Source organism: Capra hircus, chromosome 11 (genome assembly GCF_001704415.2).
Source record: "Capra hircus breed San Clemente chromosome 11, ASM170441v1, whole genome shotgun sequence".
NCBI classification, from domain to species: domain Eukaryota; kingdom Metazoa; phylum Chordata; class Mammalia; order Artiodactyla; family Bovidae; genus Capra; species Capra hircus.
In genome coordinates, this window is record NC_030818.1 from 55,589,991 (window position 1) to 55,614,449 (window position 24,459).

A 24,459-nucleotide genomic window follows, 5' to 3' on the forward strand; every position below is an offset into this window, starting at 1 on the left:
TCCTTCCTTCTCCAGGGAATCTTCCTGATTCAGGGAATTTTCCTGACCCAGGGATCAAACCCAGGTCTCCTGTGTTGCAAGCAGATTTTTTACCATCTGAGCCACATCAGAGTAGACCTAAATGTAATAGCTAAAATAATAACTCTATGAAGAAAAGAGAGGGATAAATACCACAATCTTGAGTTTGGCAATGGTTTCTTTGTGATGATGCTGAAAGCAAAAGAAATAAAAGAAAACTGCACATATATTCAATTTCTTCAAAATCAGAAATGTTTGGGCTTCAAAGGATATCATCAGTATAATGTAAACCAAACCTACAATATGGCATAAAATATTTGCTAATCAAATGTCTAATGTTACATATCTAAGACATATAAATAACTATTACAGATCAATAATAAAAACACAATAACCTAACTTTAAAAAATAATCAGTGGATTTGAATAAACATTTATCCAAAGAAGATATAGAAAGGGCCAATAAACACATAAAGAGATGCTCAACATTGTTTGGCATAATAAATTTTAGAAAAAAAACTGTTAATTCTTAGTAGACATACAACTTAACTGAAAGAAGACTGAAGTATATGTGATATGGAAGAGCGGTTGGCTAAAGGGAAAATCAGTGCTAAGTTGATGTAAACAGATTAATGATAAAATTTACTGCATCCAAAGTACACAGCACTTTACAGCACTACCACATTTTATCCACTCATTTGCCGACTGACACTAGATTGCTTCCCTATTTGGACTATTGTAAATAGTGCTGCTATGAACACTGGAGCTCATGTATCATTTTGAATTCAAGTTTTTAAAAATATAACTTAAAATACTATATAACTTAATGCATAATTACAATCAAATTGCTCCAGGAAACTGTATCTTAGTTCTACTTATATTGGACTCTTGCCTTAATCAAGAGTGAGAGCAAAAGCAAGAGAGGAAGATTCCCATTATAAAGAGGGTAGATACTGTGTCAGCAAAGAAATTATAATTCTGCTAGTGATTCAAGAGAAATTTACATTGCAGGCCCAGGCCAAGACAAGGATATAAAGCGTATGAAACGGTCTTGTGGACAATAAAGACAACACACGCAAGCATCCATGCATACTAACACACACATGCACACACACACACACAAACACACACTTAAAACCAAGAATCTTAACACTGCAGGATTATACATGTCAGGGGAAGGGAAAGATGCTGTAAAAATATAGTGGAGACCTAGCCCGGTTTCGTGGGTGCCAAAAAAACTGAAGAAGGCAACCTCTAGGCTAAGAACTGAAGGATGCTTGGGTGTCAGTCTAAGGTAAGAGAATTTCCAAGCTTATGTGAAAAGAGATACCACATAGTTCTAGAGATTGTAAGAAGTTCTTTCCACACGGAGGGTAGAGATTGAGGAAGGGATGATAAGAAAAGGAGCAAAATGAAAAAATAGGAAAAGGTCTTACAGAAGAATTTATACTTCATTTTAAGTGAAGTGGTCAATAACGGTTCTAAAAAGCAGCACTGACAAACTCTGCTTACTCTTTCCTACACTGCTTACATATCACTTGAGATACTAAGTTTGACATTATCTAAAATGTACAAGTGAGTAATGAAATCAGTTCCTATTTCAGAACAATAACAATTTTTTTTTAGTATAAGTGTGTCTCAAATATTTCATAGGACATATTTATACTACAAAATGATTTGCTGTTTATTTGAAATTTAAATTTAACCTGAATGCCCTGAATTTTTAGTATTAAAATTGACAACCATGGTCAGCAGGCAATCAAGGGAGAACTTTTTAGGATAGTGAACTTGCTCAAACTACTGCATAATTGCACTCATCTCACACGCTAGTAAAGTAATGCTCAAAATTCTCCAGGCTTCAACAATACGTGAACCATGAACTTCGAGATGTTTAAGCTGGTTTTAGAAAAGGCAGAGGAACCAGAGATCAAATTGCCAACATTCGCTGGATCATTGAAAAAGCAAGAAAGTTCCAGAAATACATCTATGTCTGCTTTATTGACTATGTCAAAGCCTTTGATGATGTGGATCACAAGAAACTGTGGAAAATTCTTACAGAGATGGGAATACCAGACCATCTGACCTGCCTCTTGAGAAACCTATATGCAGGTCAGGAAGCAACAGTTAGAACTAGACATGGAACAACAAACAGGTTCCAAATAGGAAAAGGAGTACATCAAGGCTCTATATTGTCACCCTGCTTATTTAACTTCTATGCAGAGTACATCATGAGAAACACTGGACTGGAGGAAGCACAAGGTGGAATCAAGATTGCCGGGAGAAATATCAATAACCTCAGATATGCAGATGACACCACCCTTACGGCAGAAAGTGAAGACGAACTAAAGAGCCTCTTGATGAAAGTAAAAGAGGAGAGTGAAAAAATTGGCCTAAAGCTCAACATTCAGAAAACAAAGATCATGGCATCTGGTCCCATCACTTCATGGCAAATAGATGGGGAAACAGTGGAAACAGTGTCAGACTTTATTGTTTTGGGCTCCAAAATCATTGCAGATAGTGATTGCAGCCATGAAATTAAAAGATGCTTGCTCCTTGGAAGAAAAGTTATGACCAACGTAGATAGCATATTCAAAAGCAGAGACATTACTTTGTCAACAGAGGTCCATCTAGTCAAAGCTATGGTTTTTCCAGTAGTCATGTATGGATGTGAGCGTTGGACAGTGAAGAAAGCTGAGCTCTGAAGAAGTGATGCTTTTGAACTGTGGTGTTGGAGAAGACTCTTGAGAGTCCCTTGGACTGCAAGGGGATCCAACCAATCCATCCTAAAGGAAATCAGTTCTGAATATTCATTGGAAGGACTGATGTTGAAGCTGAAACTCCAATATTTTGGCCACGTGATGCAAGGAGCTGACTCATTTGAAAAGACCCTGAGGTTGGGAAAGATTGAAGGCAGGAGGAGAAAGGGATGACAGAAGATGAGATGGTGAGATGGTATCACCAACTCAATGGACACGGGTTTGGGTAACCTCCAGAAGTTGGTGATGGACAGGGAGGCCTGGCGTGCTGTGGTTCATGGGGTCACAAAGAGTTGGACACGACTGAGCGACTGAACTGAACTTAGTGACACAAGAGTGGTAATGGCTGTGTACCTATATTCCAATGCCAGTTTGAATAGTAGGAACCTTGCAACATTTTGAGAAATTTTAATGAAGCTCAGTTTGTCTACTATCTTTAACTCCCAGGAATCCCTTTGAATATTAATTGAGAAGGTGGGTTGAATTGAACATAAAATCAAGAAAAATCATTTTCTTAGAAAAATAAAAATTCACATAAAGGCAATATAAAATATTAATTTTCTCTACATGTATGTCTATAAATGTCATATACAGTATTTATGTTATATATATGTATACTATGTCTTTTATTATAAAGATAAAATAGAGGACAAGATGGTTGGATGGCATCACCAAGTCCATTTGAGCAAGCTCCAGGAGATGGTGAAGGAAAGGGAAGCCTGGCATACCGCAGTTCATGATGTCACAAGGAGTCTAACATGACTGAGCAAATGAACAACAAAAAACTACAAATTTCATTGCAAAAACCAAAACATTATTTCTAAATTTGGTCACTAGATATCAAAACACTGATACACATTCTTAAAAAGCTAATGAATATTTTCATCCATGAAACCCCAAACAACAATTATCACAGTTGTCAACATTTCATTAAACAACTTCTGCAACATATAATTACATTTACTACTAACTAATTTTGGAAGAATGAGGCAGGCAAAGAATATATACACACTGCATTTCTTTTTAAGGAAGAATGTTTATTTAATCATCAAAAAAAGTTATCAAACATTTTTCAGTTCAGAGATACTGGGAATATATGTTTGAAACAGACTAACAACATCCCTGTCCTTGCGGAGTTGTCCACCTTTTGAATGAGTCAGACAAAATGCGAACAAAGAAACACGTGAACCAATTATCGATAGTGGAAAGTACTCTGAATGAAAGAAACAGATAATAGAGAAGCTGGTACAAAAAGTATGTACTTTTTTCTAAAATAATAATAATAATAAGCATAGTCAGGAAAATCCTCTGGACAGAGGGGAAATGATAAGACAGGAGCAGAAAGGTGCAAAGGAGCCAGTTACAGCATCAGAAAGTTGGCCTCATCTTATGAGGAAGAAGCAGCTTGTGCAAATTGGCTGAGGCAAGAGAGAACTCAGTTCATCCAAGGAGGGCACTGTGGCTTGAATGTGATGACTAAAGGTCTGCCAGGACTAGATGCAGTACTTCACAGTACTAGCTTGTAGCAAAGGACAGTGATCACTCTGGTGTTTAGAAGATCAAGGAAGTGAGCTAAAGAGGGACTGGCAGATGATTCAAAAAGTGCCAACACTGGTCTTGTTGGGAAAGGACTTGGGCTTGGAATAAGGACTTGGACAACAGGAGCTGGAGAGAGGTGGGCAGGTTTGAGGAAAGACAAACCAGAGAGAATTTTTAGCTGTGAGAATAGGGTTCTGTGAAAAGTGTGGGCTGAGGTACAAATTGAGTTCCTGTCAGCATATTGACCATATCAACACCTAAGGCTGTAGGGATGGGCAGAACCATCTGAGGAGAGAATGAAGAAGAAAAAAAAAAAGAGAGAAGTTCTAAGTCTAAACCCTGAAAAACAGAAGCTGAGTTACGGAAATAAGATAGAGCAGACAGAAGACACAGCTACTGAAGCCAACCTGTCCATGTTACAAGAAGGTCTGGGAGTTATTTCAAAATGGAAGAAAAACAGCTGGTTAGACTTTCCATTACTGTTCCTGGCTTTCTTCCTTCTTAATTGTGTGAAAACAAAGCATACCTTTTGTTCTTTCAATAGGATGACAAGAAAGAGAAAAGCAGGCGTATTAACATGCCCTAATCCTTTATCTCAGATCTCTGACAAGCTTTAATTAGTTTGCTAGTTGAGGGTTTCCTGAGTAAATGCAATTCTGTCACTTCCAAGCCATTCTGGTGCTTGGTGTAACAGATTTTTTTGGTCTCCAGCTTAGATAACATTTCTATATTATCAAAAATAGTTATAAGCAATTTTGTTAGTTAACCTCCTATGATTTCTCCCTGATATTTTTAAAATAGTGTGCATAAAATTTCAGAATTGTCCTGTTTCAAGAACATTAAAAAAATCATTATTTGTTTCTGACATTAATTTTTAAATTTAGCTTTAAATTCCATTTTCCCATTTAAAATAGCTACACTCACTGAAATGGAAAAATACAAGAGAAAAAAAATACTTTTAGGGATTGAGATTTTGCCAAACTGAAGAGTTACTGCTAAATTTAAATATTCACTTTCATAACCATTTAAGAGGAAAAATGGGTTTTCAGATTAACTTATTCATTTGAATGTTAAGGATTTTCTTTAGGTCATGTTTGCTGAAGAATTAGCTGATGCAAGCAAGAAAAGGAATGAATACTTGACTGTAAAAATATATTTGGCTATCTTCTGCTTGCTCTCTTTTCTCTGCCTGTTTAACTTAGGGAATTCTCCCTTTCCCTCACCTCCAATTTGTTCCTTTACATTCCCGCCTTTTCACTCTGTGCATTCTTGGTATTGATGCACTATCACCTTCCATGTCACTGTTTTCAGCCAATGTTTCCCTTAGGAGCTGCAGATCTGCTCAGTCTGCTTAATTCACCTTAGGTCTTTTATTATGCGATCTAAGTCTCTCTCTTTTTCATCTATAAAGTAGAGTAAAGAAGATTGAGTTTACAAAGCTGACTCAAGGAGTAATGAAAACTGGAAATACCTAGCATAGTATCAGGCACCTAGTAACTACTCAAGAAACATTAGAGCCTTTCCCCTTTCTCTTTAGAGGCTCTAGATTATCTGTGGTCAGTTCAATACAAATAAGAAGAGCTCCAACTAAGACCAAGAGCAGTGAAGACTATTCAAAGCAAAGACAAGATTCTAATGAAAGTAATTTAGAAAGTTTAGTTCAGCAGCTGGGACCAGCCTTATGATGTGCATCAAAGAATTACATGCAAGGGAAGCCAGGTTTGGCGATCTAGGGGAAACCCCTCCAAGCCTCTTTTTTTCCTTAAGAATGAGAAATCAATAAGTTGAGATAGTATGTAAAGCACTCATTTCATACTACCTTAAACTTCTCTTTTATCCTCTCCTAAATGGGATTTCTTTTACTAGCATTCACAAAACAGTCACTGTGTTTAAACCAGAAATTTTTGAAAGTAAACATTTTGATGGAGGATAAGTTACTTGTGTCATTCTAGTTTTTTTTTTTATCAGCAACATATTATTTCTTTATATTTTTAGAATTGGATTATAAGTTTCAAACCTCATTCAATTTTTAAATCATTTAAATAATAAGCTTTCTAGACTTTTAGTAATAATACTAAATGCCAGAATAAATGGAATTACATTGAAGTTTTGAGCATATGTAAGTTAGAAATATAGCATTCTATTCATAATTAAACAAGTGGAACAAAAAAGTCATAAATATTTTAGCTAAGCAAAAACTCATGAATTTTTTGAAAATATATATATTATACATACTATGTATATGTATAAAAAAGCTATTCTACTACACTTGATAAAGTCTTTAAAAAGAAAAAAATGGAGAAATTGGAAAACAAACTAAAAAAAATAGGACCACTGAATATGAAATAGAAAAAGTGAAACAAACTAGGTAAAAGTAAAAGATCATCATATAGTCTAGGTGTTTTTAAACATGCTTGCTCATTGGAACTGTATCTGGAACTCTGGAGAAAAAAACAATACCTGGGCATTTGTATTTTTCAAAAAATTACAAGATAATTCTAATATCCATCTGGATTTTAAAAACTGATTATAGATTTCTCCATTAAGTGGTAGATTTAGTGATACAGATTTCTATTATTTTCTGTTGACCAATCATGTTAAAGTGATAATAAAATGAATAATAATTACATAATCACAACAGTAAAAGATGTTTATCAGTTTTCACAATCAATGGCCAGACAAAAAAATAAAAGACAACTACAATCGAAAGCCATAATGGAAGTATGATTAAACTAACAATATAAATAGAGTGATGTGGTAAGTGGAAGTGCATATATGCACATGGGCTCATCTCCCCAGCCAGTCTATGTCTTTTGGATGGTATATTTAATCCCTTTATAGTTAACGCAATTATCAATATGCATAAATCTACTGTCATGTTCTTAATTGTTTTGGGTTATTTTGTGTAGGTCTTTTCCTTCTCTTGTGTTTCCTGCCTAGAGAAGTTCCTTTAGTACTTGTTGTAAAGCTAGAATTCTCTTAACTTCTGCTTGTTTGGAGGGCTTTTGATTTCTCCATCAAATCTGAACAAGAGTCTTGCTGGGTAGAGTATTCTTGGCTATAGGTTCTTCTTTTTCATCATTTCAGATATATCGTGCCATTCCCTTCAAGTTTGTAGAGTTTCTGTTGAGAAATCAGCTGATAGCCTGATGGGAGTTCCCTTGTATATTATTTATTGTTTTTTCCTTTATTGCTTTTAATATTTTATCTTTATCTTTAATTTTGACCCCTATGATGGGAATGTTGATGCGTTTAATGTTGTCCCATAGGTCTCTTAAACTGTCTTCATTTTTTTTCATTCTTTTTATTTTTCTTTCTAAATTCTCTTTTGCAGTAGTGATTTCTGCCATGCTGTCTTCCAAGTCACTTATCCGTTCTTATGCCTAAGTTATTCTGTCATCAGTTCCTTCTAGGGTACTGTTCATCTCTGTCTGTTTGTTCTTTAGTGCTTCCAGGTCTTTGGTAAATATTTCTACATCTTTTCCATTCTTTTTCTAAGATCCAGGATCATCTTCCCTATCATTCTGAATTCTTTTTCTGGAAGGCTGCCTATTTCCACTTCATTTAGTTGTTTTTCTGGGAGATAACTTTGATCTGGAACATAACCCTCTGTCTTTTCGTTTTGATTAACTTCCTGCAAGTTTTCATTTTGGTGACTGCAGGATGGTAGTACTTCTTGCTTCTTCTGTCTCCCCTCTGGAAGATGAGGCTAAAAAACTTGTGTAGGCTTCTGGATGAGAGGGACTCATGGTAAGAAAAACTGGGTCTTGCTCTGGGGGGCAGGGCCACACTCAGTAAAACTTTAATTCTATTGTCTGCTGATGGCTGGGGCTGGGCTCCCTCCTTCTTAGATGTTGACCTGAGGTAACCCAGCCCTGGAGTCCACAGGCTCTATGGTAGGGTTAATGAATACCTCCAAGAGGGATCACATCAAGAGACACCTAGGACTGTGACTGCCCATGCTCCTGTCCCCTCAATAAGACATTGCTAATCCACACCTCCACACGACATCCTTCAACACTAGCAAGTAGGTCTGCTTCAGTCTCCTGTGGGGTCACTGCTACTTTCCCCTGGGTCCTGGTGTGCTCAAGATTTTGTTTGTGCTCTTGAAGAATGCAGTTTATACTTCCCCCAGTCCTGTGGAAGTCCTACAGTCGAATACCACTGGCCTTCAAAGTCAGATTCTCTAGGGATTCTTAGCCCCTTTGTCGGATACTCAGGCTGAGAAGCCTGTCGTGAGGTTCAGAACTTTCACAGCAGTGGGAGAACTTCTTTGGTATTACTGTTCTCCAGTTTGTGGGTCACCCAGCAGGTATGTGATTTGATTTTATCTTAACTGTGCTCCTTCTACCATTTTGTTGGCACTGGCTTCTTCTTTGTCTTTGGATATGGGGTATCTTTTTTTGGTGGGTTCTAGTGTCCTTCTGTTGATGGTTGTTCAGCAGCTAGCTGCAATTTTGGTGCTCTCTCAGGAGGAGATTTAGTTGTGTCATTCTTAATACAGCTGCACGCATGCTAAGTCACTTCAGTCATGTCTGACTCTTGGCGACCCTATGGGCTGTAGTCGGACAGGCTCCTCTGCCCATGAGATTCTCCAGGCAAGAATACTGGAGCGGGTTGCCATGCCCTCCTCCAGGGGATCTTCCTGGATTGAACTGGAGTCTCCTGAAGCTCCTGCATTGCAAACAGCTTCTTTCCTGCTGAGCCACCTCTAAAACCATAACAATGCCTTACTACTTAACTTTTACTGCCCTGGGCCAATCAGAGGGGAACAGAGGCAGATGCTATCTGTTAACTGTAAGCATATTTGTGGCAAAAAAAAAAAAAAAGTGAAATGATGGCATGGTGGACTCAATAGTTATTTCTTGCATAGTTGGTCCTAATGGTGCACAAGGTAATGAGTGTTTGCCAAACACAAAAGACCTAGAGCTAAAGCAGTTACCACCATATCTATGTTGTATCCAAAGATTTAAGGTCAGAAAAACATTATCCATCAAATTATGTCAATTTCAATTTTCTTATTTTGTTTTGTTACTTATTTTATAAAATTTCTTTATGAATAAAAATATCTGCAAACATAATTTCATGTTTTTAATACTACCTTAAGCCCACTCTAAGATTTGGGAGGATTTTTTTAGCTTTAATTTTGGGTTTAAAAGGATTCTACACATTACTCAAGTTTCAAAACTTTGCTAATACAGCTGGCCTCATAACAAAAAGAACATCACTCCCATCTGGTGGCAGACATCAAAATTTTGAACACAGTCTCAAAACAGAAATTAATCTTAACTCTAGACAAGACACTAGTCAATTAAATTCCTATTTCAAAAGTGACAAACACAATAACTGCCAAGTAATCCAACATATGACATCAATTCAAAGAAGTACTTGAAACATAATAAATTATTTTAGTTGTGGGTACCAAAGATTAAAAAAAAAGTACAACTTAAGAAGTGTTATTTAGGGAATGAAACCATAATTGTAAAATAATAAAAACACTTTATAGCCTTTCAATTAAATATTAATATATGTTATATAGGTAAATTTCCCAAAGCATAACCTCATTCATTCAGTTCAGTTCAGTTGCTCAGTCATGTCCAACTCTTTACGACCCCATGAATTCCAGCATGCCAGGCCTCCCTGTCCATCACCAACTCTCGGAGTTCACTCAGACTTACATCCATCGAGTCAGTGATACCATCCAGCCATCTCATTCTCTGTCATCCCCTTTTCCTCCTGTCCCCAATCCCTCCCAACATCAGAGTCTTTTCCAATGAGTCAACTGTTCGCATGAGGTGGCCAAAGTATAGGAGTTTCAGCTTCAGCGTCAGTCCTTCCAACGAACACCCAGGACTGATCTCCTTTAGAATGGACTGGTTGGATCTCCTTGCAGTCCAAGAGACTCTCAAGAGTCTTCTCCAACACCACAGTTCAAAAGCATCAATTCTTCAGTGCTCAGCTTTCTTCACAGTCCAACTCTCACATGCATACATGACCACTGGAAAAACCATAGCCTTGACTAGACGGACCTTTGTTAGCAAAGTAATGTCTCTGCTTTTCAATATGCTATCTACGTTGGTCATAACTTTCCTTCCAAGGAGGAAGTGTCTTTTAATTTCATGGCTGCAATCACCATCTGCAGTGATTTTGGAGCCCCCCCAAAATAAAGTCTGACACTGTTTCCACTGTGTCACCATCTATTTCCCAAGAAGTGATGGGACCAGATGCCAAGATCTTTTCTGGCATGGTTTTCTGAATGGTGAGTTCTAGGCCAACTTTTTCACTTTCCTCTCTCACTTTCATCAAAAGGGTCTTTAGTTCCCCTTCACTTTCTGCCATAAGGGTGGTGTCATCTGCATATCTGAGGTTATTGATATTTCTTCTGGCAATCTTGATTCCAGCTTGTGTTTCTTCCAACCCAGCGTTTCTCATGATGTACTCTGCATAGAAGTTAAACAAGCAGGGTGACAATATACAGCCTTGACGTACTCTTTTTCCTATTGGGAGCCAGTCTGTTGTTCCATGTCCAGTTCTAACTGTTGTTTCCTGACCTGCATAAAGGTTTCTCAAGAGGCAGGTCAGGTGGTATGGTATTCCCATCTCTTTCAGAATTTTCCACAGTTTATTGTGATCCACATAGTCAAAAGCTTTGGCATAGTCAATAAAGCAGAAATAGATGTTTTTCTGGAACTCTCTTGCTTTTTCCATGATCCAGCGGATATTGGCAATTTGATCTCTGGTTCCGCTGCCTTTTCTAAAACCAGTTTGAACATCTGAAAGTTCACAGTTCACGTATTGCTGAAGCCTGGCTTGAAGAATTTTGAGCCTTACTTTACCAGCATGTGAGATGAGTGCAATTGTACAGTAGTTTGAGCATTCTTTGGCATTGCCTTTCTTTCGGATTGGAATGAAAACTGACCTTTTCCAGTCCTGTGGCCACGGCTGAGTTTTTCAAATTTGCTGGGCTATTGGGTGCAGCACTTTCACTGCATCATCTTTCAGGATTTGAAATAACTCAATTGGAATGCCATCACCTCCACTAGCTTTGTTCGTAGTGATGCTTTCTAAGGCCAACTTGACTTCACATTCCAGGATGTCTGGCTCTAGGTGAGTGATCACACCACTGTGATTATCTGGGTCATGAAGATCTTTTTTGTACAGTTCTTCTGTGTATTCTTGCCACCTCTTCTTAACATCTTCTGCTTCTGTTATGTCCATACCATTTCTGTCCTTTATCAAGCCCATCTTTGCATGAAATGTTCCCTTGGTACCTCTAATTTTTTTGAAGAGATCTCATTACATGTATTCAAATCCTATTTTTAATATATGTTATTTTTTCTTTCACGAGGAAAGATATGGAGGTTTTAAATAACGTTACAATTTTTAAGTTAACTTTCAGTTCAGTTCAGTTGCTCAATCGTGTCCGACTCTTTGCGACTGAACTGAACTTATTCAGCCACAAAACCTCTAATAAAGACAGATAAACATTTTTCAAAGTCAGAAAAATAGCATTTAAAAATTAAAATGGGAATTTGTATTTTAAAACAAAAACAGGAAAATATTTGGAAACAAGTTAACCACATTACACCTAAATTTGATCAAATAAATAAATAAGCTTATTAGAATTCCCATCATTTGCTTTTAGTACATTCTTCACTTTCACGCAGTTCTAATCCTCTGACAAAGATGAATAATCAACTTATTACAACATTATAGTATCACCATGGAACCATCCAAATGTATTAATCTTCGAATCTCAAGAATAAAACATGAATTAAGGTAGTTTCAATACTGATATTTTCTGGACAGATGGAGAAAGAATACAATGAGAGACTTCATTTCATACTTTTTTTCTTTAGGTAAATTCATATACAAAATATTTTGTAAACAGTATAAGACAGAGTATCAGTTCAGTTCAGTTCAGTCACTCAGTCGTGTCCGACTCTTTGCGACCCCATGAATCGCAGCATGCCAGGCCTCCCTGTCCATCACCAACTCCCGGAGTTCACTCAAACTCACATCCATGGAGTTGGTGATGCCATCCAGCCATCTCATCCTCTGGCGTCCCCTTCTCCTCCTGCCCCCAATCCCTTCCAGCATCAGAGTCTTTTCCAGTGAGTCAACTCTTCGCATGAGGTGGCCAAAGTACTGGAGTTTCAGCTTTAGCGTCATTCCTTCCAAAGAACACCCAGGACTGATCTCCTTTAGAATGGACTGTTATGATATAACATAAAAGGACACATACTGACTTAATTCTCAGAAGTTACTTCATTTCTGAGTATCAGTTTATTTCTCTAATCACTTTCCAACTTTAAATTCTCTAATTTTCAATATAAATCTGTTTCCCTGATTTTAAATGCACAGAAGAATTTAACTATTATTGTGAGTCACACAGAGGTAATTCCTGGATAAGGACTATTATCAAAAGGTGGGTAAAATTTTTTTAATTTTGAAATAATATTTTAAGATATAATGTTCTAATTATTTAGCTTTTGAGATAAGTATTAACTTTTTGAGTAAAGTTTAAAAAGATCTAAATATAGAAGGCATTTAGAGCCCAACCTAATAGGGCCCCATGGACACTACTGAAAATGATACAGAAAAAGATTAAAGAGAGCTCCTCTTCTCAGGAGGTTCTTTCCCCATCACGCCACTTTAGAACAGCTCATTAAACATCAGTGGTATTCTTTTTTCAGATGCTTAGGGTTATTTCTTAAGTTGCATATTCATCTTTCTATAGAAAAACAAGGAACAAAATTCTAATAAATTTCATCCTGTACTATTGTGATGGCCTTAGCTTCATTATGTTTAAGGCTGAATTCCAGTAATTTGATAAGTTTCTCCCTTAGTTATCTTTGATTAAATATAAAACATAAACAATTCTTCTAAATCTACATTAAAAAATTTTTTTCTAAAGAAAACATCCAATGAATCCCTATTTTATACATGGCATCCAATTCCTAGCAATAATTATTTACTATCAAGTAAGTCATATCTATCAAGTAATAAAGCCATTACTATCAAGCCAGTACTACCAAGTGATAAAGAACATTGCATTAAGAGCAAACCTATATTACTATGAAGGACAGGGAAGCCAGGTGTGCTGCAGTTCATAAGATTGCAAAGAGGTAGAGACGACTTAGTGACTCAACAATAATATCACTATGAGAACAGTCAGACATTTACATCATTTTAATGGACTGTCTCAGGTACCACTTTAATTATCTCAAGACGTATCCATAACTTGCATATGAGGACAGATTAAGTAACATATTCAAGCTCTGATTCACAATCAAGCCTTCCTAACTTCAAAGCTTGTATAAACATAATCACTACTTCCATGGTGTGAAAATAATTATAAAATTGCAATTTACAAATCTACAAAATTAAGGTAGATTTTACATTGGAAGAATAATGGCCTTCTGTATATGCTTTTTAATTACAAAGAGAATATTTACATTTTCATTTCTAACTGTTTTGCATAGACAAAGCTGTTTTTGTATATTTATACTATATCTGGCTATCTTACCTTATTCTCACATTAATTTCAATGGTACACAATAATATTATAAAAGAAAGATTTTATCTATCCTGTTCCTATGTTTACATGACATATTCCTTTATCTTAAAAGCTTGATCTTTTTCTTATTTAAAGTTTTTATTAGAAAAGATTACAAAATTCTGTCAAATGTCTGTTTAGTATTCCAGGATATAGTCTATTGAGAAACTAAAATATTTTTCTTTCCTGATAACAGACTGCCATTATATTCTTTAAAAAGTCTTATTTTGTTATGAATATGCTAAACTTTTGATACACTGCTGGATGATAGTTTCTACATTTTATGTAGAATTCTTGTTTGCATTTAAATTCAGAAATAAGATTGAATTATCACAGTCCTTTTTGAAAGTTATTTTAGAGTGTCTTGAATTTTTAATATAAAGGCTATGTTTCTTCAAGAACTACTGAGAAGCTGTTAAATTTTTTCTATGGTTGAAGCAGAACTTTAAGTAACATTGCAATTATCAGTTCTTTAAATATCAGATAGTATTCAGCTAGACATCCATCTGTTCTGGTGCTTTTTAATAACAGATCTTTAAAAGCTTTCCAATATTTATATGGCTTAATCCAGTTTTCCACTTCCTCTTGGATAAATTTTGGTTATTTCAATCTTTCTAGGAAGTTATTCCCTTCCTCTGTGCTTCCATTTTCCTAGGTGTAGAGTTGCATGTAATAGTCAACTATGCTTCTTTTAATCTCTCTTGTTTCCAGAGTTGTTTCTGCTTTCTCATTCATAATCCTATATATTCTTTATATGTTTTCCGTAATATGTGCCTGAGGAATTTATATTGGCCATTTCAAGAAAGAATCAGGGCTTCCCTGGTGGCCCAGTGGTTGGGAGTTGCCTGGCAATGCAAAGGACAAGTGATGGATTTCTGCTCCAGGAAGATCCTACACACTGCAGGGCAATTAAGCCACTGCACCACTGCACCACAAATACTTGAGCCAGCACTCACGAGCTGCAACTACTGAGCCCATGTGCTACAACTACTGAAGTCTGAATGGCTCGAGTCCATGCTCTGCAAACAAGAGAAGCCAGCTCAAGGAGAGGCCCATGTAGCACAATCAGAGAGTAGCCCTCATTCTTTACAACTAGAGAAAGCCGTTGCATGACAGCAAAGACCCAGCACAATCAAAAATAAATAAATAAATAATATCTTTAACAAAAAAGAATCAAATTTTGAATTAATTTAACCCTTTGAACTCACTATTTTAGTGATTCCAGTTTTTATGGTTATTAAATTCTGATTTCCCAGTTTCTTTTGATGTTCTTTTTCTAACTTGTTGAATACTTAGTTTATTTCTGGTTTTTCTTTAGTAAGAAAAGGCATTTAAAGCTAAAATTTTGTACTAAGCACAGCTTTTACTGGGTATGTATTATTTTGTTAAGAAGAGATCATCTTTTTCATTAAGTCATATATAGTTTATAATTTCCCTTTGCTTTTAAGAGTTATCTAAGAGTGTGTCCTAATTTCCTAATAAATTTGCCAAATGTAGTTTTTCCATTTCCTAATAAATCTTAGTATCACAGAATATGGCCTGTTAAAAATTTTTACTCTCTTGAATCTATAAAAGTTCAGGCATCTTTTTCAAGGTCTAAAATGCATAAGATGAATCTTTTCTCACATGAAATTGCATGATTTCCATAATGTAAATTTTTTCCAGAAAGAATCTTGCCATTTCAACATTGTAAGTTAAACATGCACCTCATATACATTATGATAGAAATGACGTAAAGTTTTGTTTACTACTTTAAATAGTTACTGATGGTAAATTCCTGACATCATTTTTCTTATGACAGTGAATGAATTTTATTGAGAATTCCTAAACTTCTGGTGTTTATATCAACTCTATCCAGCTTTATATAAACTGCAGGATGGCTATAGGCATATAGAGTCACTGGATATTTCAATGATTTTTATTCCATTCATAAAACTGTAATATGTGTTTGATTCATATGGGGCTTAGTTTAGGTTAGTTTTCTCTCTCATTTCCACCTTTTGCTTTAAATGTTGAACATGGAGTTTATATCTAATATTATCTTATCTCTCCTAAGTTATTCATATGTCTTCCAAGGATCAACAATCATATTACTCTTACCCTTAAGATTTCATTCCAGGGGTGGGAATGGTGAGTCTTGATAACATAAGCATATTATCATGAAACAATATTTACAAAAGCCTGTCTTAAAAGTCACATTTTTGAGAGAATCATTTTTTTATCTTTTTTAAATCACTATAGGAACACTGTAAGAAAGGTAAGCCATTTAGATATTAGGGCACACTGGAAGGGTGTTAAGAATAGTTACAGTACTAAGTCACAGTGTGAAATTCAATAAGACTTTGTAAGTATTTTCCTGTATTAAGTGAAAAACTATGAATTAGACTATTAACTGTCTTTATTTTCAACAAATATTTTTTAATCTATTGCCTTTATTGACAGAAGAATTTGAAATGACTGGATTGAAAGATACATGGAAAAGGCTGTAATTTTTAAATGTAATCTTAGATGTTTTGGTCTTTAGATAAGTCAAGAGCAAATATGTAAAGATATGAAAATTTTAAGAAGTAAGAGAGTTTATGTGTAATATTGTGCTTGCCCATCCTGGATTCACTCATGTCCTTCTCACTGACTTATACAGTATTGGTTTAGACCAGTATGAACCTGAAATTCAACCATCAAGAAAAGAAAAATGGAGAGTACATTTAATCAACACAGGGCACTATGTTCTAATTATTGCTTCATTTCATCTGCATGATAAGGGTTAAATATATTGGCATGTAATCTGAAGTGAAAAATCCAACGCTAGAATAAGGTAATCTGTGTTTGTAACCCAGCTGACAGAACTACATTTCCGAGCAGACCAACCACAAAGAACCTCCCAAACCAGGCTTTTTCAAGCTATCTATGATGAAAGGTCAAATATATGTTATTCTAAAAGTGCATAAACCAAAGATTTTTAAAAATACAAGACAATGAATAACCCCAGAAATTTAATGATAAAAAGCACAAATTTTATGATTAGCTTCAACATGCATAAAATCACTCTACCAAACTACCATAAATTTTTCAAAGCACTTACTTTAAATTTCTGTGCTTATTGCTGTCCAATAACAAATAATTCATGGATCAGTCTTAGTCCACAAACCGCAACTGCAGCAGCCAACATACTCTCAAATCTAAGAGTCTATCAGTATTAGGTGTTTCTTGAAAAAAATTTGTATAGCACTAATAAGAATCATGACCACATTTAAAAAGGGCATAAATCTAATGAAATGTTTCAACAATTACAAACAAACATGTCTACTTCCTAATCCCTAGAACCTGTGAATGTCTTACCTTAAATGGCAAAAGGGACTCTGCAGAAGATCTCAAGATCCAGAGATTATTTTAGAATATCTGGGTGACCCTAATATAATCACAGGAGTTCTTATAAGAGGGAGCTTCCCTGATAGCTCAGATGGTAAAGAATCTGCCTGGAATGCAGGAGGAAGGAGGGTTAAAGTCAGAGGTCAAGATATGATGGTAGAAGCTGAAGTCAGAGGGAGAGATTTAAAGGCGCTAAACTGTTGACTTTAATGATGGAGGAAAGCACCACAACCAAGGACACAGGTGCACTCCTGATGCTAAAAATAGGAATGAACTTCCTCCTTAAGGAACACATCCTTACCAACATCTTGCGTTTAGGACCTTTGACCCCTAGAATTGTATGGTAATAGATGGATGTTGTTTAAACTACTAAGATTGTGGTAATTTGTCATAGTGGCAACTGGAAGCATATACGCATACAGACCTTGGTTCTGGGAGGTCGGGTGTTACTATAACAACTACCTGAAAATGTGGAAATGGCTTTGAAATTGACGGTAGGCAGAGGCTGGGAACATTTTGAGGAACACGATAGAAAAAGCCTAGATTACCTTGAAGAGAGAGTAAAATATGGATGTTAAAAGCCCTGCTGGTGAGGACTCAGAAGGAAGTGAACAGTACGGTAGAGTAAGCTTTTATCATTTTAGAAATTATTGAAATCATTATAAATGAACAGTTAAAGGAGGGCTCAAAAGGAAATGAAAACATGTTTTTGGAAAATGGAGGAAAAACAATATTTGTTATAGAGTAGAAGAAAGCTTAGCTGAATTGCTTCCTATAATTATGTAGAAACCAGAGTTACGTGATGACCTTGAATATTTAGCTGAGAAGATTTCCAAGCAAAGTATTGAAGGAGTGGCCTAGTCTCTTCTTCCTGCTAATAACGAAATGTAAGAGGAGTTGGTGATGGACAGGGAGGCCTGGCGTGCTGCAATTCATGGGGTCGCAAAGAGTCGGACACGACTGAGCAACTGAACTGAACTGAACTGAAGAGGAAAGAAACATACTGAGTCAAGAATTATTGGTACTTCTCTGGTGGTCCAGTGGTTAAGACTCCATGCCTCTACTTCAGGGGGCATGGGTTCAATCCCTGGTTAAAGAATGTAAGATCCTGCCACATGCCACAAGATGCAGCCAGAAAAAAATTTTTTGTTGTTGTTAAGAATCTTAAGTTGAAAGGAACCAAGACCCAGTGATTCAGAAAGTTCTCAGGTAGGCAGATTGCAAGAGGTGTTAAAATTAGAAGTTTCAGTTTCACGAAAAAGTGGCTGTTGAGAAAAAGTCAACTTTGTGTCTAGATGACGTGAGTCTGAGTGAACTCCGGGAGTTGGTGATGGACAGGGAGGCCTGGTGTGCTGTGATTCACGGGGTTGCAAACAGTCAGACACGACTGAGCGACTGAACTGAACTGAACCTTTGGTTATTGTTTTGGAAGGATTAAAACCTTGGTATGTTCATTCACACAAGGAGCTCTTGGAAAGATTGGACACAGGATTCATGGATTCCCTCAGTGATTTCAGCAGAGGACAAATTGGAGATGAGGTTATCCATGATAGATCTACAATGTATCCTGTTTTATAATAGAGAAAAATCTCAGATATATACAAGAGAGAACCACAGGTTTCTCAAGAATGTTATATCAGTTGAAATACTGACAAATCTGAACTGAAAAAAAGAGAGAGATGAATTTCAAAAAAGCCGTTGTACCTTCAAGTTGCACAGGCAGGAAATATTCAACTGAAAATACATGCTATCATTCTTGAAAAAAGAATAATGATTCTTAGAGTAAAGAACCAGGCCCAGAGGGCAGAGCCTTGAGCAACAGAGGATTATCACCAAGCTGTGAAATCTAATTGAGTTTGCCTAGTTGGAATTCTAAACTTCTTGAGACTGGTAACCTTTTTTTTTCTTCCACATTCTCTCTTTTTAAATGAAAACATCTGCACCTGTTATCTTATGCCTGTCCCACAATGCATTTTGAAGGTGTATGATTTATTTTCTAATTTCACTGGTACATAGATGGAGAAAAATTTTACTTGAAGAAGGAATATAACTAGAACCTTGATGATAAGCATGAGAGTGCACAATTATGCCTAACTCTTTGCAACCCATGGACTGAAGCCCACCAGGCTCCTCTGTCCATGGAATTCTAAAGATAAGAATACTGGAGTGGGTTGCCATTTCCTACTCCAGGGGATCTTTCCCATTCAGGAACTGAAACCATGTCTCCTGTATTTTCTGTACTAGCAGGTAGATTCTTTACTACTTCACCACCTGGGAAGTCCCTATCTAGAACCTTACTCATACCTACTTTAGAAGATTTAGATGGCGAGATTTGGAAATTTTTAGCTGATGAATTTTAGATGAGATTTTCTTCATATTCGAACCCCTTGAAAGTCTGAATATGCTTCCTAAAAATGGCAAGAGAGACTTTTCAGATGTGATTTGCTCAAAGATCTTGAGATGAGGACATTATTCTAGAGTATCTGTGTGGGCCCAATTTAATCATAAGGTCCTTATAAGAGTGAGACAGGATGAAATATGAGGACATGAGCAGAGGTCAGTCAGAGAGAGATTGGAAGATGCCGCACTGCTGGCTTTGAATATGGAGGAAGGGGCCAAAGAAGGGAATGGCCTCTAGAACATGGAAAAGGCAAAGAAACAGATTTTCTACTTGAGCCTCCAGAAGGAATGCTTCTTTACCAATATCTTAACATTAGGACCTCTAACTTCTAGAACCATAAGATATTAAACTTGTGATGCTTTACACCACCAAGTTTACAGTAATTTGCTATAGAAGCTACAGAAAACCAATATAAGTGATCTCTAGTGACGTGAAGTTGCTCAGTCGTGTCCGACTCTTTGCAACCCCATAGACGGTAGCCTACCAGGCTCCTCCGTCCATGGGATTTTCCAGACAAGAATACTGGAGTGGGTTGCCATTTCCTTCTCCAGAGAATCTTCCTGACCCCGGGATCAAACCCGGGTCTCCTGCATTGTAGGCAGACGCTTTACTGTCTGAGCCACCAGGGAAACCTCTACCCAATATAAATGGTCTCTACTTAATTTGTCATGGCATTTCTCTACAAATATACCCATAAAATCTTGAATTTTAACTTTCTGAAATTCTTAGTTAATATAGCATATAATATGCTTCACAAGACCACAAAAAGTCAATTTTTAAAATTTAAAAATCCAGAGGATGTGTTTCTGCTGATGGCCCTCATGTGGAAATGTGACAACATAAAAATGGAACATTTCATCATTTCAACCTGATGAATTTCCCCTTTAAACTAAAGACAAAGTAATTCAATAAATATACTTCGCTCTTAAATAGGCAATAGAGTTCCTCCTAACTGCATTTGCATCTGAAAGCAAGCTAGGCATGATTTATTTAGACTTTGAATCTATTACTACAAATGAGGGTCCCCTTCACCAAAGCCCCTTCTTTAATTACCTCATTAACTTAATTTCAAAAATCACATGAAAACTTTAGTAAAAAGCACTCCAAATCCCATTGAGAAGAAAGGAAAAAAAATGCCCACAATTGGGGCAGGAATACATATTAAGTAATTAGCAATGTGGCATGATTCATTCATGCCTAAGGATTTTCACATTCTTCAGAAAGTCAGGATATAATCGCAATAGAAATATACACAGGTAACAGTATTTCAGAGCATCTCTTACCTGTGTAACAAGCGGTTCCAAAAGCCTCTCCACTGTTAGGGTCCGGATTTCCAAACTTTTGGGGTCCCATTTTAAAATGATCGGTGAAGTTGCCGAAGTCATGCTCCCTACAGAAACAAACATTATCCATTAGAAATAATGATCACAGAAATAATGTGAGCTTAGGGGTTCAAAATGAGTAAGTCACCAAAAGTTAGAACATACTTGAAGATTACCTGTCTGGTTCAACCTCATCAAGTTAGAGCTAGGGAAATCAGAAAATAGAACTATGTGAAGTAATGATGTGAGGATCAGATTGAAAACAGGTATTTCTTAAGGGCACCTGTATTCATTAGACAAACTTTTGGGGCCCAACTGACACTGAAATATGTCACTCACTCAGTGTTTAGTACACATATCCACCTGCTATATACTGGGAAGGGGATTCCCAAGAACCCACCTGCCAATGCAGGAGACTCAGGAGATGCGGGTTTGATCCCTGGATTGGGAAGATTCCCTGGATGAGGGCATGAAACCCACTCCAGTATCGCTGGCTGGAGAAACCCATGGACAGAACAGCCTGGAAGGCTACCATCCGTGGGGTCGCAAAGAGTTGGACACAACTGAAGCAACTTAGCACGTACACACACATTTGCTGGGAAAGCCTTGATCATTGCCCTCCAGTACCTGTGGTTTCAAGGCAGAAGTAGCAGAGGCTGGCCATAGTTATGCCTCAGTGTGGCCTGTGCTGTGATCAAGGAATACAGAGAAGGCCACAGGAGAACTGAGGAAAGGACATCAAAGTCAGTCACCAAAGGAGATCAGCAAAGACTTTAAAGAAGTACAATAAACTCATGACAATCAGATGAAAGACCCCAGGTCCTAACAAAAGGCTTCTTTGTTTTTGTCACATCACAACTGACCACTGAGGATATTATGCTTCCTGGAAGAGCTGAGTTTTATTCTCTTAAATAGGAGAGATATCTTACAAAATGAGTCACAATGATTCTGAAAATTAGTTTGCTGCTATTTACATACTCTCTGATTACTGACTGTATTTACATTCTAATCCCATGAAATGAGTGTCTGATAAGATTATTTATTTCATTCTACAACAATCCTTTTCTACCTAAGAACCACGAGTATGCAGGTAGCAACCTTGCACATATCGAGCATATGATATCATCCCAGCCTCAAAAGAGTAAATTAGACATTCTATTAGGGGTGTGCTTCTCACTGAGAAGTTGACTGCTCTCTGATGAATATATTTTGACAACTAACCACTGGACAAGCAACCTTAGATTATGCAAGGTGAATCTGAATCATCTGCTTTAATACCATCATAAACCAAACTGTTCATAGCTGTTCTCTTCTGAATCAATGCCCCCGCTCCATTCCACTCTTATAAATCAATGTAGATGATTATTTCTATTAGAATTAACAGTACAAAAAAGGTCTATTGCAAGAGGCATATGTCTCTTTACTGCCCTGCCACAGCTAGTCCTTTTGCAAACAGACCTAACAAATTTGCTTCAAGGAAAAAAAAAAAAAAAAAGGCGAAGATGCAGTATGCTGGTATTTTACCTCTCTCCAAATGCTATGTTTTAAATAAACTAAGCATAGCAATCCAACCATATAGACCGATTTAGACTTGGGTTCCTTCACAACAACAATAGTTGGCACGGATATGCTGCCTGTCCTCCAAAAACCAAAAAACACTTTACACATTTCCATTCACACTACCAACTGTTACATAGCAGCTCTAACATGCCCAGAATTCTGCTGTTAGGCAGCACACCTTCCTGTGTTGTGAGAGGATGAAAATGCCAGATTCTTTCTACCCACACAGGATACCTTCATCCTTGCCAAAGCCAGTCCTACCTAAGTAACCCAGCTCTTTGTTGTTGTTCGGTCATTAAGTCATATTTGACTCTTGTGACCTCATGAACTGCAGCATGCCAGGTTCCCTATCCTTCACAATCTCTCAGTTTGCTCAAATTTATATCCACTGAGTCAGTGATGCTATCCAACCATTCATCCTCTGTCATCCCCTTCTCCTCCTGCCCTCAGTCTTTCCCAGCATCTCTTAGGGCACAATGCTTTCCAGTCCCCAAGAAGTTCCCTGTAAACTTCTTCCCAGCTCTCATGGAATAATAAGTGGCCCCAGTAACAATGATGCACAACAGGGTCCTACAGGACAGACAGCTGGATAACTAGTAGTGGCGTAGTGAACTCATTTTAACACAGTAGTGAAAGGTAATAAGTAGACTATGCAGAGAATCGCCACTATTACATGAGCATGCTTGTGCATATAAGCTGGTGGAACAGAAAGGCACACAACATCTTTATGTATGTTCTGCTGTATTACTAAAGAGATGGACAAAACATGCTGATGTGAGAAATAAAAATGCTGGGACACTTACACTAGAGACACTAATCTAGCATGCATCAAGCAAAAATGGGAGATGCTTAAAAAAGACTTCAAGGCAACTGTGAACCAAGAAGCAGAATTAGAGCAGAGCCTTGGATCCTGAAGGTTAGAAGACTTATAAATCTAAAACTGAAAGGACAAGAGTGACCAAGCAAATCATTGGACTCAATTTATTCCTTTGGGGATCAATCTTTTAGTCACAGGCAAAATTCAAGAGCAAAAGGCAAGAAAAGGTTATGTGGAATTAATTTGTTGAAGGGGAAAACCTAGTCATAGAAACGTGTTCCTCTGTGTGGAATAAGCAAATTAACTTCAAATAAGAAGGCAAGTGAACAAATGAAGTGTGCAATCATACACCAGCCTCTCACATTCCAAAGGAACATGTCTCAAAACCATACTAGGCATCCACACATTTAATTCAGACTGTTTTGCCCACTAAAGAGATTCTATGTAAAGAAAACATATTTTTTTCAATAATTTAAATTCAAAGAAAAATGACATATTATAGTTGCTTTTGGTAGGAAACTTAGAATATTAACTGGATGCAAAGAGCAACAAAAGGGGTTGTAAAAAAGAAAAGACAATAGCGTTGTCCTTATCCACACACCACAATTTTACAAGCCTGTGAACAAGCTCTTGGCAATTTATTTAATCTCTGAGAAGATATTCTTGAAAAGTGTCAAACTGCATATCCATAAAAGGTGATAAAACAACCTACACAGTAATAACTTAGATAACTTCAGACATTCTTCATGGGGGTAAGGAAGAAGCACGTGTCAAGGTGTTAGCAGCCATTCATCACTCACAACAACAACAAAAAACATGACCAAAAGACTAACAGAGTAAAACAAGCTCCATTATGAGCAGCCAAAGGTCAAGTACTTTGTTAATTAGACATTGTCCTGATAAACAGAAAATCTTTTGAGGTGCCTGTGCCAAGGAGTACCTTCAAATGATATATATGTTACTCCAATGCATAATCCACTGAAGAAATTCCCCTTTCCAGATTTTCCTCGAAAAATGTCTTTGAGCTCTCTGCCTATACTTTCTGAGTTTTCACCATTCCTTCTTTTGTAAAACAATGGTCCAGGACAACTGACAGTTACTCAGGAGGCCACCAAAACC

The 24,459-nt window shown here is 36.8% G+C and overlaps 1 protein-coding gene across 3 annotated transcripts in view; it reads right to left on the bottom strand.

Moving 5' to 3' along the window:
• CTNNA2 (catenin alpha 2) overlaps positions 1-24,459 on the bottom strand; it is a 1,396,988-nt gene that overhangs the window by 1,196,168 nt on the left and 176,361 nt on the right. For all 3 annotated transcript variants that reach the window (XM_005686768.2, XM_005686767.2, XM_013967725.2), the window contains exon 2: positions 20,925-21,031. In XM_005686768.2, coding sequence (XP_005686825.1) covers positions 20,925-21,026 — 102 coding nt within the window. In that variant the 5' untranslated portion in view covers positions 21,027-21,031. The remainder of the gene's footprint in view (positions 1-20,924; positions 21,032-24,459) is intronic.